Here is a 14,719-nt window from a genome sequence, read left to right on the forward strand (position 1 = left end):
CCCCAAGGGGAAGTCAAAGGTGTGACATCGGAGCGTTCCTGACATAACCTTGAGCTTGCATGGTCGAGATGGGCGATTGGAAGGGTCTAATTTGACCATTCAGAGGCAACTGCTGGCGTCAATCCTGAGTCCAGACCATCTGGAGTCTAAAGACTTAGCTACGCGTCGCTAGTCCTTCTGTCGATCGGTTTGCGTGGACGAACATGAGGGTGGCAATAGCGCGGAACCATGGATGAACGTCCCAAGAGATGCCCAGGGATGCAGAAAACAAATCGTGCAAACAGTTTATTAACACTGGAAACTTCAAATGGTATCAATTATCAAACACAAATCCAATATTGGCCAGAGCGCCCAAGGAAATATCAATCGAAAAAGACCAAAGACCAAGTAGTAGTAGTAGAAAACACCCACGCTCCTTCGCGCCATAAGAAACCCGCCTAGAGAGCATCTCTATACAACCAATGCAGGAAAATCGCAGAACTGGAATGGATCGTGATTCGTGAAAAGACTGGGAATACCAAATAAAAGGCAAGGAGATCGTCCTATCAGTCGCATTCACTCGTCAAAGTCCATCTCATCGGCCGGTTGTAGGTCTCCCCCAAGTTCTTGTTCCACTTCGTCGACCACGAAGCTCTCGTAGTCTTCCAGACCCTTCTGGACATGGACCTTGAAACGGATGACGTCATTCAACATGCTCTCCACATTCGTGTGCAGTTCCTCTCGGAGGGCATTGGCTCGCAGCGTTAGTTGTTCGTACTCAATGTTGGTGTTCATCTCGCGCTGTTCCATCAATTGCACACTTTCGCTCAATGTGGCCCGCATCTTGGCCAGCTCCTTCTCCATCTTCTCAATTTGCGCATCCGATGCGAGCTTCTGTGTGGTTGTAATCTCCTTTGTGCGCTCGAACTCTTCTTCGGCGGCGCGTCGCCTGTGTTCAAGAGCCTCGACCTCGCTGCGCTTCTCATCCATGGCCTCCTTGATGTTGTCTAGCAGGTTTCGTCGCTCCATATCATCATCGATAGCATTCTTGCGGCGTTCGTTGATTTCCTTCCGCAGGGTTTGCAGGTTGCTCCGAATTATTCCTCGGAGGTCTAGATTCAACAGGTGTGCTGGGTGGTAGCCGGTGAACGGATCTGCCAGCAGTCGATCGCCTTCGGTCGATATGCGGTTGGCGCCACCGATTTGGGACGCAGAGAAACTGTTTTCATTGACATTGAGACTGAGTTCATAGTCAACTCCCTTCGCGTTGACGGCAGACGAGGGAATCAAGCTTGTCTGGTAGCCAAGAGTATTGTAGGCCTTGACAATTTCCTCCAGATCCTCAAGCTTTTGACTAGCTTCGGCTTCCTTTTCCATGATCCGCGCATTTCCTTCTTCTAGTCGGACCATCGTATCGTCAAGACTCCTCTGCAGTCGCTCCCGTTCCGTATTCATACGATCAATATCCTGGATGGTGATACCTTGCCGGTCCACACTGGCTTGGAGACTAATACGCTCCTCTTCTGCCGCTTGCAGGTCCGTGTCGGTCTTTTTTACTTCCTCGTCAAGAAATTTGATGCGAGTCTCATACTTCTCGATTTTTCCCTGCACGTTCTGGATGTAGTCCTCGAACTTCCTCTTGTCGTCCTCTAAAATTCGGAAATGCTTGTCCAACTTGGCCATATCAGGTGCGCTCTTCTCCATCTCCTCGATTTGATCGCGTAGAGATCGATTTTCCGCTTCCAATGCCTGCATTTCCTGAACGTACTTCTCGTTGCCTCTCTCAAATTCTTCGGCCATGGATTCTACATGAGGAACCAATCTCTGCCCGGCGGTTTCATCGTCCTCATCCTCCCCGCCCTGTAACCAATCATGGTAAGCGCCTGTCAGAAAGCGGAAGATAATGCGGTCCCCAGAAACGTCCACACCAGCCTCCGCACAAGCTTCATCATAATCGCCCAGAATGAACCTGTCCATCATTTGCGCCAACTGCATCAGCCAATGCAACATAGCCAAGAATGTTGGCCAGTTCTGACCACCAACAGCAGTAATCTGTGATTTTGTGATGCCCTTTTCATAAGGATACCGCAGTTGTTTCAAAATCGGTGGCACCTCCGCGTCCATACTCTTCATAAACCTATACCCGGGATCAATCCGATGGTATAGCCATTGAAAAATGTAATTGAAGTCTTTCTGAGTCGGCGAACGGAGCGTGTTTTGTCCCAATGAGTGCTTCATCTCCAATTCAAAATTGTTTTGGGTCAAATATTCCAAAAGCTCCTGTCCAATGCGTGCCTGGAAGGATCGGTCTCTAATCGGTCGCGGGTCCCTGGGCACACCGGCCACCGAAGGAGTCTGGGTAAAGAACGACTGGTGGCCCATCGGACCGCCCATAGACGGTCGCGAAAAGACGCTGCTCCTTCGCTGTAGACTCTGAGAAGCCGATGACGACATAGGTTGCCCGGGGGCAAAGCTGGGACGTCCGACACTGGGGCCATGGAACATGTTGCTCGACACGGATCGCCTAACGGAAGAAAGACCGGCATCGGCACCAAAAACTCCCCCTGACGAGGAACGTGTAAAGTTGGGTTGTTGTGGTCGGCTGGCAGAGTTCATCAACGACATACGCGTATGCTGGGAGGTGAAGGGGGCGTTAAATCCGCCAATGGAACTGGTACGCTTCAGAGCCGACGAGGGTTGAGGGAGCGCTGAGAAATTCTGGACACTCCCCAGAGTCTGCATTATTGATAAGTCTCAGTTGATGTTGACATCAAATATTTCTTTTTGCAAGTTGTAGGTCGTAAGGGGGAGGTGAATGAGGGGATCGCATACCTCGCGGGGCCGCTTGATGCTAAACAGCCCGGTGTCCTGCGACATAGTGACAAGGAAGCCGCAACGGCGGCCTTTGTTAGATAGCCAAGGAGACAAGAAAGACGCAAAAAGGTTGCAAATCAATGTCGCAAAAAGGAGACGGCTGAAGCAGATATCCTGCTTTCAAACAACAGGCACTCCTGAAGCAGCGCGGGGTCTGGCGTCCGTTTGGGTGAGAAAAATCAAAGAAATCAGGTGAAGTCGGAGATGTAAACAGAACTAGAATGGCAGGCGGTGGATTTCCTCCAGAACAGCCCACGTGACCTAAATCATGTGATGTATATCACATGACTCTGGGGAAGCTGTACCGATACGGCAATAGTACCGTAACGTGACCGCAACGCAAGTTCCGAGGTCCAATCGCCAGCCGTCGCCGACAGCGACTCGTCCGTCTCCGTCGCCTCTCGTGTTATCTTTCCTCTCTTTCTCCTTTTCCCTCAATCACTTATTCTTCATCCAAGAAGTAAGGAGGACATCTTATCATCATGGCTCGTGAGGAGCTCATCTCCTCTGCTGTAAGTTCCCATTATATTACATTCACCGCTTGAACTATTGGCACTGACAGACGTATCCGGCTAGGTCACATGTATGTTGATTGTTTGCACCATCTACGGTCTTCAATAATGAGATTCTGACCTTTATACAGTCCTTCAGGATCCGTCGGTAGCCTCCTCGCCGATCGAGAAAAGAGTTGCATTCCTTCAGTCGAAGAACCTGACGCAGGAGGAGATCGATCTCGCGCTTTCTCGGGCAGGTGAAGACCCGTCTGCAGCAGCATCAGCCGTAACAACAACGTCTTCGTCGCAAGGATACACTCCACAGCAAGCCGCTTACCGGCCCCCTCCTCCTACACAAGGATATGGCTATCCTCCGTATCAATGGCAGCCTCCACCGCCAGAGTGCGTCTATCCATTCTCTCGTCCGAGTTGCGAATCGGGTCCCTTGGTGCTGACATCGCGTTTCTTGTTAGGCCTCCGAAGAGAGACTGGCGTGATTGGTTTATCATGGCCACGGTAATGGGCGGTGTAGGGTACGGTTTGTATACTGTCGCCAAGGTATTTTCCGTCCTTCCGACGTGCGTTTGGCATCATTCTGACTTGTTCGTTCTAGCGATATGTCAGCCCTCTCGTTGCACCACCTACGCCTCCACAGCTTGAGCAGGATAAGAAAAATGTTGATGAAGAATTTGCTCGCGCATTTGCTCTGATCGAGCAACTCTCGACGGATACTGCGGCGCTCAAGTCCGCTGAAGAAGCACGCACAGAGCGCTTGGATACTACATTGAGGGATGTTGAGAGTTTGGTTGGAGACTTGAAGAACGCGTCGCGTCGGAGGGATGACGAAACCCGGCGAATCAGTGACGAGGTCAAGACTCTGAAGGATGCCATCCCCAAGGCGCTTCAGGGTGCGCGCGAAGGCAACGAGCAGCGGTTGAAGGAACTTGGCACAGAACTGAAGAGTTTGAAGGTGCTGCTGGGCAACCGAATTGGTGGTGGTGCTGGCGGCGCTAGCTCTCCAGTTGCTGGAAGAACAGTAGGCACTAACCTGCCTGTTGCATCTCCTCGACCAGCGGAGGAACAACCAACGACTCCTCCCCCTACCACCAACGGTGCGACGACTCCCGCTACCAGCGCACCTGAACCGCAGCAGCCGCAGCAGCCACAGCAACCTCCGGCTGCTAAGAGTCCTAGCCCTCTTTCGCAACTTGGAAGGTCTGCTTCTATTCCTGCCTGGCAGATGGCAGCGGCGAACCGGTCCAAGAAGCCTGATGAAGCTAACTCTGCTAGCAACACCACTAGCAACGCTGAGCAGCAGCAGCCGCAGCAAGAACAGAGTGCTCCGGCTAGCTAGAAAGCTTTGTATATCTTCTCATATAATCTTTCCTTTTTTGTTGGCGTAATTTGTTCCATTCTCAGTGTATTTACAAGGCGAAGCATGTATGCAATTGAGTCATGATAATAATTCCATCAACTACGCATGTTCCTCGACAGTCAATAAGTCAAGTTCGTACAGTAGGCCCTACAAATATTACCTCGGATACCGCGGGTTAGTTACTCCGGCCTCCGCCCTATCAACAAGAAGCTTGGCGTTATCGACGTCAATCCATCACAAAAGATACAAAGAACTAATACGACAAACAACGAAAAAAAAAAAAATCGCATTCTAATAGCTCCCAATGGAACAGGACACCCGTCCCCGAGACTATCGTCACCGAGACCGAGACACCCACTCGCAACCACACTCTCGCTCCCGCTCTCATTCCCCAGACCGAAGCCACCGTCACCACCGTCGCCGTAGACACAATCGTCACCATCGCTATCGCCATCATCGCAGCACTCGCAATGACCATGAAAATGACCGTCATGACCGCCATGACCGTCATGAACGTCGCGACCACCACCATCCAACGACAACAACAAAACCACCGAGCGACCCAATAATCCTACCCTTCAACGCACGCGAACTCTCGAAACATGACCTCTCCACATACGAACCCATGTTCGCAATGTACCTGGATATCCAGAAGGGGAAGTGGATAGATGATATGGGCGAAGAGGAGGTTAAGGGACGGTGGAAGAGTTTCGTGCGGAAATGGTGAGCGCGCATTCACGATAGACTGGTAAGAGGGAAGGCGAGAGGCTGATATATCAGGAACCGTGGAGAACTCGCCCGAGGATGGTACGATCCTAGTACTCTCGAAAAGGCCCATCATGGCGCAGATGAGAGCCGTCCTCCCCCAGCATGGTCTGCTGGGAAACGTGCATCCCCTGGTTATGAAGGAGGAGCCGGTATTGAAAAGGATGGTATGGATGATGTTGATGACGACGAGGATGACGATGAAGACTACGGCCCGAATCTCCCTTCAGGGCTACATGTGACAAAACCCAGTGGTCCGTCATCCGGTCCAGCAATTCCTACCATGCAAGACTTGGAGTTGCGGAAAGGTATGGTCTCTATCCTGTCCTAGACTTACCCATGCTAACGTATCCTCCCACAGAATCCGCAATAGAAGACGCTATCGAAGCCCGCCATGATGCCCGAAAGCAACACCGCGCCGAAGTACACTCCCATAAGTCTGAAATGCGCCAGATAGAAGACGAAGTCGCCCCAAGGGCCGAACCAGGCACGCACGAACGTCGCATGCAAAAACGCCAGGAAGCGTCTGCCTCGAATCGCGCGTTTGCCAATTCTCGTCGGGGTGGTTCGCCTGGTGCGGCGGCTCCTGATGAGGTGCTGATGGGTTCGGGCGAGAATGATTTGGCGGAATTGAAGAAGGAGCAGGAAAAGTTGCAACGGAAGAAGAATGAACGCGAGATTAGGAGAGAGGAAATTATGCGGGCGCGTGCCGCAGAGCGAGAAGAGAGAGTCCAGCAATATCGACAAAAGGAGGAAGATACCATCGGCTGGCTCAAAACCCTGGCGAAACAGAGATTCGGTTGATCTCAGAAGATGTCTTATACCGGTTGTTTATGGCTCCTTCTTGTTATCCAATAAGTCAAAACCCCCATATCGCCAGTATAGAACACGGCTAAGTTGACAGAAGATCAATCTCAACAGATATTGTTGAATAAGTCACTGAATTTCATTTAATATACACTGCTAAAATACAACAAGAAGCATAATAGGTATTCCGTAATCACCGATTCTCTGCCTTTCAATCCATCCAAAACATGACAATCACTGCTCATAAGTGTCGGTCATCAGTCCTATACCAATAGGTTCGCTTTCAGTACGCTCCCTGCGAAGAATAGGAAACCTCTTTGACCCCATCCTTTTTCGCGCCTTCTTTGGGTATGCAAAAATCACTTCGTTGCTTGATTGTCGCAAGACAGAGGAAGCCCGTCTACTGCCGTCATGACGCTTTCGCTTCGAGTCCTTTCCATTCTCCAAAGAATAGCCTGCCGAACTGTTATTCCCGATAGTCGCACCAGAAGTTTCTCGCATGTTTTCTGTATCAGCCAAACAATTCTCTGCGTCGGACTCGTCTGCCTTTCTTAGGGCTGCTCGCTGCGAAAGAGGAACGAACACTGGAGCGTCCGGCTTCAGAGGGCTCCTTCTCCAAGGTTCGTTGTTGACGCTCCTGGAGTTCTCCTTTACGTCAGGCGAACCAACCTTTTTGTAGGATCTCATGCGGCGCATCTTGGACACTGCGAGGATTGGCCCAGTCTCTGTTACAGACCGAGAGTCATCCATCTCTATGAGGTCGCCCATTTGTTGAGTAGCCACTTTTCCTTTCACGGATTCTTCGGTTGCTCTTTGCTCTTGAGCTGGGCCTGTACTTTCAATCATGGCTGGGGAGAGTTTTTCCTTGATCTGCCGTGACAAGAGACGACGATAGTAGCTGTTTGTTCTCAATAATGAGCTGTGAGATCCTTGTTCGACGAGGCGGCCATGTCGAAGGACGATGATATTGTCTGCTTTAGAGACCGTCGAAAGACGATGTCTGCGGAGAAATTGTCAGCACTGACGGGGTCATATTCAGTGGGCCAACCATACGAAGTGATGAGTATTGTCTTTCCTCTCCACAGTCGCTTCAAATTTCTCTGGATCAAGGCTTCCGTGCTGCTATCCACACTGCTCGTCGCGCCATCCAAGAGAATGATCTTAGGGTTCTGGATTATCACTCGTGCAATCGCGAGTCGCTGAAGCTCTCCACCAGACAGTTTCACACCGCCGTCTCCGATTATGGTATGATAACCATCCCCAAGCGATACAAATCTGTCATGAAGAGCCACGGCTTTGCACGCATCATACACCTGTCCCTCGGTAGCAGAAAAATTCGCATACATGACATTGTTCATGATCGTATCGTGGAATAGAACTGGATCTTGTGGCACAATACCAATACTCGAACGCAAACTCTCCAGCGTGGCATGGCGAATATCTTGTCCATCGATTCTGACATTTCCTTGAAGCGGATCATACAAGCGCAAGAGGAGACCTAGGACAGTCGATTTGCCACTTCCAGTCGCACCCGCGAGAGCCACTGTCTGACCGGCTTGAACGTGAAAACTGACCCCTTTCAGCGCTCTCTTTTGCCCCCTATATGCAAATTGAACGTCCTCGAATTCAATGGCACCTTGGTCGCAACATAATGGAGCTACTGCCATATGATTGGGAGCGTTCGAAGCCCTACCAAACAGTTTGAGCAGCTCATCAACATCTGCAAGGCCCAGGAGGACATCACGGACCTCTCTCACAAAGACCTGAAGATGCAGACCCAGGGGCGTCAAATACATCAGCAACATAATAAAACTGCCGAGTGATTTGACTCCCCAGCTAACTTGGAAAGCCGCCAACAGACCACCTCCCATAAGCCCTGGTACGGTGATGGCCGACTGCAACACCGAGTCAAAGCAAAACCATAATGAGAGTCTGGATGATGAATTCAAATGGTCCCTGACGGCTAAGGAGTATCGTGTTTCCTCATATGGGATGCGGTTAGAATATAGCGCGGTCTGCCAACTCGACGTCCAATCTCGGAGAATATGCTGCTCTCTGTTCATGTCATCGATAAAGCGCCTCTGCTTGACCTGCAACTTGCGATATATCTCCCTGGATGACCAGATGGAAAGAGCCACCACTGTCGCAAGGACCAAAGCCATATAGGCACCGTATATATAGTACAGCACGCATACGCCCACCAGAAGATCGATCGCGGTCGGGATGATGTGGGAAATAATAGCACGGAAGACATGTCGGGCGGATAGCCCACGATTGACAGATTCCCAAAGTCTGTCCAGGTTTCTCTTCCTGTTAAGCTCACATGCCAGTGTCGTAGCTTTGTCAAAGGCAGCCTTGCTAAGCATGGAGTAAGAGTGATTTTCGATGGCCACCCATAGGTACTTCTGCGCAACGGCTGGACTTTTGCTGAACTTTAAGACGCAAACGAAGATAGTCATGGCAATATCCCCATTAGAAAACGTTCCTGTTCAACAAGTCAGAATGGGGTGGAGTAGTAAAAACGTTGAAATAAGAAGGCCGTGTCCCTTAGGATACAATCCCTTGGCTGCCTCTTCACATGAACGTACCGCTACGTGTCAGAGCATCCGTTACTTTGCCCAGCTGCAAAGGGACGAGCACGAGGAGAACACGATCAACCATCAAGCAGAGCCAAATACCGAAATAACGGAAGTATGGCCGGCTACCGGGCCAAAAGAACGGCGCGAGAAACTTGTCAATTGTCAGTTCCCTTCTTTCCAAGACCGTGTATCTGGATGGCACGTACTGTGATCTGGCGATTAAAATACTCCAAGCCGCCTTGGTAATCTCTGCCCTGAGGATGACGAACAGGATTCCGAGATATTGAACCATAGTAGTGGTAGGCATTATCCAGGTTGCGGGTTCGATCGTCTTGGAGCAAAGGCACCCGTTCTTCGTCAACAGGCCTGCAATGGATGGCAATTGCTTGTGATATGGCCACGATGCCAACAAGTAATATAAGAATTACCAAGCGGAATATTCGAATGGCATTGAGTATGGTCACTGGCGCCACTGAGGGTGAACAAAACGCAAGCAGAAGAGTTTCGGCAATTAGGTAGATCGCTGAGCATCCTCCAAGAGGGTACCATAGAGCTTGTGACTTGTGGAACCAATTGAAGTCGAGAAGCAATATGAACCAGGAGAACGAGGAGCTAAAGGAGTACATCTAGAAACAGAGAGAAACGATCAGTGTCAAATTCATCAGACGATAGTGCAAGGGGTTGTTATCCTCACGATCTCGTCCAAGGAACCCATGGCTCTTCCCGGATAGGTCAAGTAGAATAGCACGGCGGTCTCGAATGCCTGTAAAAGACCTGTATATCAGCCTCCAGGGCCCAGCCCACCCTAAATATACCAATCCACTTACATATGCGGCAAAAATGGCAAGTGCCGGCCACAAAGCAACAGCTCGAGACGGCCTTCGTCTGACCTCTCCCTGTCTGTCCCTGCGGAAAGCCAGTATGGCTGCAGAAACCAGGTAGAAGAGACCAGCGACAAGGGGGACGAAGCCATGAATGGCATCGACAGCTTGATGAGCCGGTGATCTTGTTGGGCTGAAGTCAATCATTTTTGCCGTCATTTTGGCAGACGAGTCCGTCGAGTGCAATCGATATGTCCGGTATGCGCTGCTCTGTTCAATGCAAGTAACAAGAAACCGATAAGGAATGTACATGGACAGGAAAGCGATGTGTATGTGAAAATAGAGAAAGAAAAGAGAAGATGAGATGAGATGAATGAGAAGAAAGAGAGAGGAAGTCCGCTGCACATCTGAAAAGAGAAAGTACGACTGAAGAACCCAAAATGGAAAGAACCACCTCAGAGACGGAAAACCAGAACTTTTTGGAGTCTATCTATTATATGTAAAATGAGACAAATCAATGATTTTGATGCTAAAAATTCCTTCCCAGGTCCAGATTAGCCACCAACTTCATATGTTCGGTCCCATCCACGGACTTCTCCTCAAGACCGAAGAACGGCTTCACAGCAACATCCACCGTCTCTTCGAACAAACGCCCGACGACAGCTTCCTTCAGCTCGTCGCCAGTCTGCGCGAAATCCGGATAAGCGTTCAATTCCAACAACCAAACAGTCCCAGCCTCATCGACCATGAAGTCCACTCCGAATAACTCGAAAGCGTTGGGGAGGGTCTGGAAGTGAACCATCATGCCTCTGGCCGCAGCTTCGAATACTTCGCCTGTGATGGCACAAATCTGGTCAAAGACCTTCTCCTTCCAGTCCGAGCTGAGTCCAGGGACCTCAGACTCGAGCTTCCAGAATCGTCGCACGCTACCTTCGTTGGCGCTGCCCCCTTCCTGAAAACAGGTGTTGCTCAGGTGCCGGGCAAGATCGATCACTTCATCTTCGGCCTCCCATGGGGAACAGTAGGATTTGGCAGCGAATAGGGCCAACATTTCCTTGAAGACATAAACTTTCAGGGCCCCCACAGCGAGGATGTATGTGCGGATGTGAAACTTGCGGTTGGAGGAGGACGGCAGGAGGAGCGGAGGGTCAATGTATGGCTGGGCAATGAAATGGCGTAGTTGAGAGGTGACCACACCCTGATCTCCCGACTTTCCTTCCTCCTCATCCTTGGCTTTTTCGGCCTGTTCACGGGTAGACTCTGAATCACTCTCAATGTCAGATTCATCAACTTCCCACTCCTCGAAGATTTCACGAAGTTGATCCTCGCTGTTGAACAAACGGATTCCCTGTCCGCGATCACTCATTCCGGGCTTAAGAATCCACCATTCCTTTTCAGAGTCGGGTCTCTGTTCGTTCTTTCCCAAGCTGTCGCGCAGCTCGTACGCCTCTAACAATGCATCATCGAGGAACTCAGCATAGTCCAACTCGAAGTCAAAGCCAAATTTGAAGTGATTCCGCAGAAGACTGTCCGGGTGCTTTGAGACCCAGTTGGACACCGTGTTCGACAGGTAATGCTTGCGAATAAGCGCTTTTCGGATGATGTAGGCGTTGGCCAGCGATGTGGACGTATGCATCATGACATGTTCAAAGTCGAGGCGTTCGTATTCCCGGTACTGGAAAACGGGCAGGTTTCGCTTTGGCAGCTCTAGCAGAGAAGAAATAGACCGGCAAGTAGTAGTTCCCAGACGGCTCTGTAGTGCTTGCGCCATCAAGTCTTGGACGTAGTCATCGTCACAATCGACGACGTAGTGTAGGGCAGCGGAAGATCCATGGTCCGGTCTACACAGTATCCACTATCAGAATTATTCCCTTTTCAAAATAACGTAGCTATCAATAAGCAAAGAAAAAAGGGATGAGCAGAGGGGAGCGTAAAACGTGTCTTGAATCATCTAGCTCTTATATAAAAACGCTCTATTCACAGAGGGACGTAACATAAAATTCGACTTCGCTCGCCAACGTGTATCACTCACAGCTTAATCTCCCCTTGGATATTCGGTGTATGCATGAAGTTTGCCCTTAGAGGTGTAACGCTACGGTTCGGACCAGTTAGCAACTGCATGCGCGCACTCAAGAAGAGGGAGAAATGGAAACAAACCTTGTCATCCCCTCTCTAACAGCACGGCCATCATTCCCCGGTCCACTCTCTTCCACACTCCTAAAAATATCCCCGAAGTTCGGACCCCATTGGAAATGCTTGTGCTGATGTTTTGACCTCTTTCCAGGTGCTGGAGCAGGCACATCAGGTGCTGTCCCAGTCTTCTCGCCTTGTTCACGCAATCTCTTCTCTTGCGTATCGGGGTCCTGCTGCGCCGCCAGAGGGTCCACGGCCGTGAAACAGCTACCCGACGACCACCGGTTGTCAAGCATCTCCGTATATACAGTCTTACATTGACTGACACCGGGCTCCAATGGAACGTTGATGCTGTACAAGTCCACGTTATCGGCCCAGTTGTTCATCAGGTATTCAATAAGCTTGACCGAATGGCGCGACGCTTCCGCGATAACGACGGGGTCGTGGTTGCGCGAACTGAAAGCGTAGGACAGTGCGATTGATCGTTTGCCGCAGACAGCACCCTCCATCGCAGCACCGATAGTACCACTCGACAGCGCGAACAATGCAGTGGTATTCCGGCCATAGTTAGGACCGGAGATGATCAGATCTATCGGACCCCGGTCTTGGAAGTAGTGGTAGAGACCGATCTGGACGCAACTTGCCGGTGTCGAGTTAATCAGGATCCATTCGTCACCTTCGCCTTCGTCGTCGTCTTCAGCGGGATCGCACCCACGGGGCAGGTGGTGGACCGTCCCATCGTCTTCATGGAGGGTGCCGGGGCGGAAGTAGGTTGGCACCACGGAGGCGCCGACAATGTGGGCTTTACCGACCCATGATCGCTGTTGATGCGGGAGGACCACTGATACAATGTGCCCGGCGTTCTGCAGCGTGTGGATGAGGGAATGGATGTAGGGCGACGACTGATTCGACGGCGGCCCGTCGTCGTTGGTAACCTATAAGTCAAAGATCGCATGATGAGCCCTCTTGTCTCTTGTTATGTACATCTCTTGTCATATACATCACGAATCAACCCGTATACTCACCAGAATATGCATTGCGACGGTAGTTGCAAGGACACCGAGAGTCGTCAGGGGGAAAGTTGATGTTGGAGGAGGAACTTGGAAGAATTGTTGATCTTCTCCCCGCCTTTTTTCTCTCCCACGTACTTACGGCGGACGAATGGGCTCCCCGCGCCGGTTATCGATAATAGAGTCAAGCCCAAATGCAGGCACACGGCAATTAGGAGTATTTATTTGCAATGCATTGGGTATCAGGCTCTATATAAAACAAAGGAAAAATATTGATATCGCTATACTACGAATCCTCTTCCTTGAACAAATGACTACGACGTCTCTGTACGCCCCGGGCTTCAGCACTTTCAAGTCCAGTTCCAGTGCCGACATGCTCCGTCGTCGCATTGCCATCCCCAGCTTCACTCGTAATAGGAGAAGGCTCCTGTTTCACGTCCACCTTCGAGTCGTCGTCTGTCTCGCTCTCTTCCGGTGGCTGGTCACGGCGGGATGGGGGGGATCCCGCGGGATCAGCAGACTCATCATCCGATTCCTCCTTAATCGGAGTACTGCCGCGCTCGGTCTCCCGTGTCTCATGATCCGTGCTGAACATGTAGGCCAGCACAAGCCAGACAACGCTGGTCGACACCATGGAGATGCTCCAGAATACGAAGCTGAAGATGAAAAATGAGGTGATCTTCCAATTGTACACGAACCAGCTATTACCCATTGGTCAGCATGGCCAGTCAACGACGGACACATAAACACACCAAACAGTCCTTACCGTAAGCCAGTAAAAGTCGCCCGAAATTCCACCTTCGCATTGTATATCTGCATCTTCTCGTCGCTATGGATCTCAACCCGAAGGTTTTCGGGCAAGTTGCGCCATCCCCGCGGGAATTCAATTTGCTCCATCATCTGCACCTCCAGGGTCTCCGCTTCCCGACGCCAGCCCGTCAGATATAATGGCATGTACGTGACTTTGCTGGCCGTGTCCACGATGGGCGAGGCGTATGTCAGGATAGCAGGGCGTCGCGACCGTGCAATCAACTCTCGGGACGTGTTCTTGGCTGAGATCGACCGGTGCGAGAAGAGGGACAGATCCAGCATGAAATTCCCTGCGGCGAGGTTGGACGGAGTGCGCGGCATTTCGAGTTGGACAGTCACATCGTACGGTTGGAGGGTCGCCAGTTCGGTCCCCAAGGGTGCAGTTCCCCAAGGTGGTCCATCACTATCGACCAAGATATAGACATCAGCATAGTCGTTCCGGGTATAGAGATCTCGGTTGACCTGAGCTTCCTCCAACCTACCCAAATTGCAAATGCACCGGGCGTTGCAACTCAACCTGCGGAATGAATTTATAGTAGAAGATGAAGTAAGCCACTGATGACACTCCTATCATAAACAAGGCGGTTATTATAAAGAGAAAGATGCCCATGTAGGCCCTTTGGAACTTCTTCGAGGCCAGAGGCCGCAAGCGCGATATCAACGCGTCCTGGTAGCTTGTCAGCTCTCCGTCCTGGAGAGAGAATCACGAAAAACGATTACCATTGCTCCCCATGATGAAGATGAATTCCCTTTATTAAGCTCATCATCGGTCGTATAATCCGACATTATGGCGTCTATGTAGTTGTGTGGGAGTCGTGGAAGGAAAACGGAGACCGAAAGAATCGAGGACTCTCCGCCGACGTCACCGAGGCACGTCTACATATGATGCTGTCCAGGACAAGAAATACAATGCAATTCAAACAAAAGCCACCCATGCTTTTAAACTCTTGATTATTACAACCACTGCAGTAGCAGTGTTCAGAAAAAAAGACATCCAACAAGAAAGTAAAATAAAAAAAAATATAGTAGAAACACACAAAAACATGATTTGTTCCATGTAGTTTCAGGCCAT

At 50.6% G+C, this 14,719-nt stretch overlaps 6 protein-coding genes across 6 annotated transcripts; 2 read left to right on the top strand and 4 right to left on the bottom strand.

The window, feature by feature from the left end:
* Positions 1 to 555: 555 nt before the first annotated feature.
* Positions 556 to 2,856, bottom strand: NDC80 (kinetochore-associated Ndc80 complex subunit NDC80; the record flags this gene model as incomplete). Its single annotated transcript, XM_043285353.1, has 2 exons — positions 556 to 2,715; positions 2,812 to 2,856. The coding sequence occupies 2 exons, from the start codon at positions 2,854 to 2,856 to the stop codon at positions 556 to 558; spliced, it is 2,205 nt and encodes a 734-aa protein (XP_043134053.1).
* A 479-nt stretch (positions 2,857 to 3,335) lies between these two features.
* On the top strand, positions 3,336 to 4,701 carry pex14 (putative peroxisomal membrane anchor protein (Pex14); the record flags this gene model as incomplete). Its single annotated transcript, XM_043285354.1, has 5 exons — positions 3,336 to 3,365; positions 3,430 to 3,436; positions 3,497 to 3,749; positions 3,821 to 3,905; positions 3,961 to 4,701. The coding sequence occupies 5 exons, from the start codon at positions 3,336 to 3,338 to the stop codon at positions 4,699 to 4,701; spliced, it is 1,116 nt and encodes a 371-aa protein (XP_043134054.1).
* Positions 4,702 to 5,026: 325 nt separating this feature from the next.
* ACHE_20991S (uncharacterized protein) lies at positions 5,027 to 6,291 on the top strand (the record flags this gene model as incomplete). The annotated part of the gene is made up of 3 exons (XM_043285355.1): positions 5,027 to 5,445; positions 5,503 to 5,795; positions 5,849 to 6,291. The coding sequence occupies 3 exons, from the start codon at positions 5,027 to 5,029 to the stop codon at positions 6,289 to 6,291; spliced, it is 1,155 nt and encodes a 384-aa protein (XP_043134055.1).
* Positions 6,292 to 6,528: 237 nt separating this feature from the next.
* On the bottom strand, positions 6,529 to 9,913 carry ACHE_20992A (uncharacterized protein; the record flags this gene model as incomplete). Its single annotated transcript, XM_043285356.1, has 6 exons — positions 6,529 to 7,294; positions 7,348 to 8,779; positions 8,883 to 9,024; positions 9,080 to 9,499; positions 9,568 to 9,636; positions 9,701 to 9,913. 6 exons carry the CDS (start codon positions 9,911 to 9,913, stop codon positions 6,529 to 6,531), a joined length of 3,042 nt encoding a protein of 1,013 aa, XP_043134056.1.
* A 310-nt stretch (positions 9,914 to 10,223) lies between these two features.
* On the bottom strand, positions 10,224 to 12,864 carry ACHE_20993A (putative acid phosphatase; the record flags this gene model as incomplete). The annotated part of the gene is made up of 4 exons (XM_043285357.1): positions 10,224 to 11,535; positions 11,727 to 11,786; positions 11,852 to 12,762; positions 12,853 to 12,864. The coding sequence occupies 4 exons, from the start codon at positions 12,862 to 12,864 to the stop codon at positions 10,224 to 10,226; spliced, it is 2,295 nt and encodes a 764-aa protein (XP_043134057.1).
* Positions 12,865 to 13,123: 259 nt separating this feature from the next.
* On the bottom strand, positions 13,124 to 14,433 carry ACHE_20994A (seipin; the record flags this gene model as incomplete). Its single annotated transcript, XM_043285358.1, has 4 exons — positions 13,124 to 13,538; positions 13,604 to 14,050; positions 14,130 to 14,314; positions 14,368 to 14,433. 4 exons carry the CDS (start codon positions 14,431 to 14,433, stop codon positions 13,124 to 13,126), a joined length of 1,113 nt encoding a protein of 370 aa, XP_043134058.1.
* Positions 14,434 to 14,719: the final 286 nt, after the last annotated feature.

Source organism: Aspergillus chevalieri, chromosome 2 (assembly GCF_016861735.1).
Source record: "Aspergillus chevalieri M1 DNA, chromosome 2, nearly complete sequence".
Taxonomy (NCBI): domain Eukaryota; kingdom Fungi; phylum Ascomycota; class Eurotiomycetes; order Eurotiales; family Aspergillaceae; genus Aspergillus; species Aspergillus chevalieri.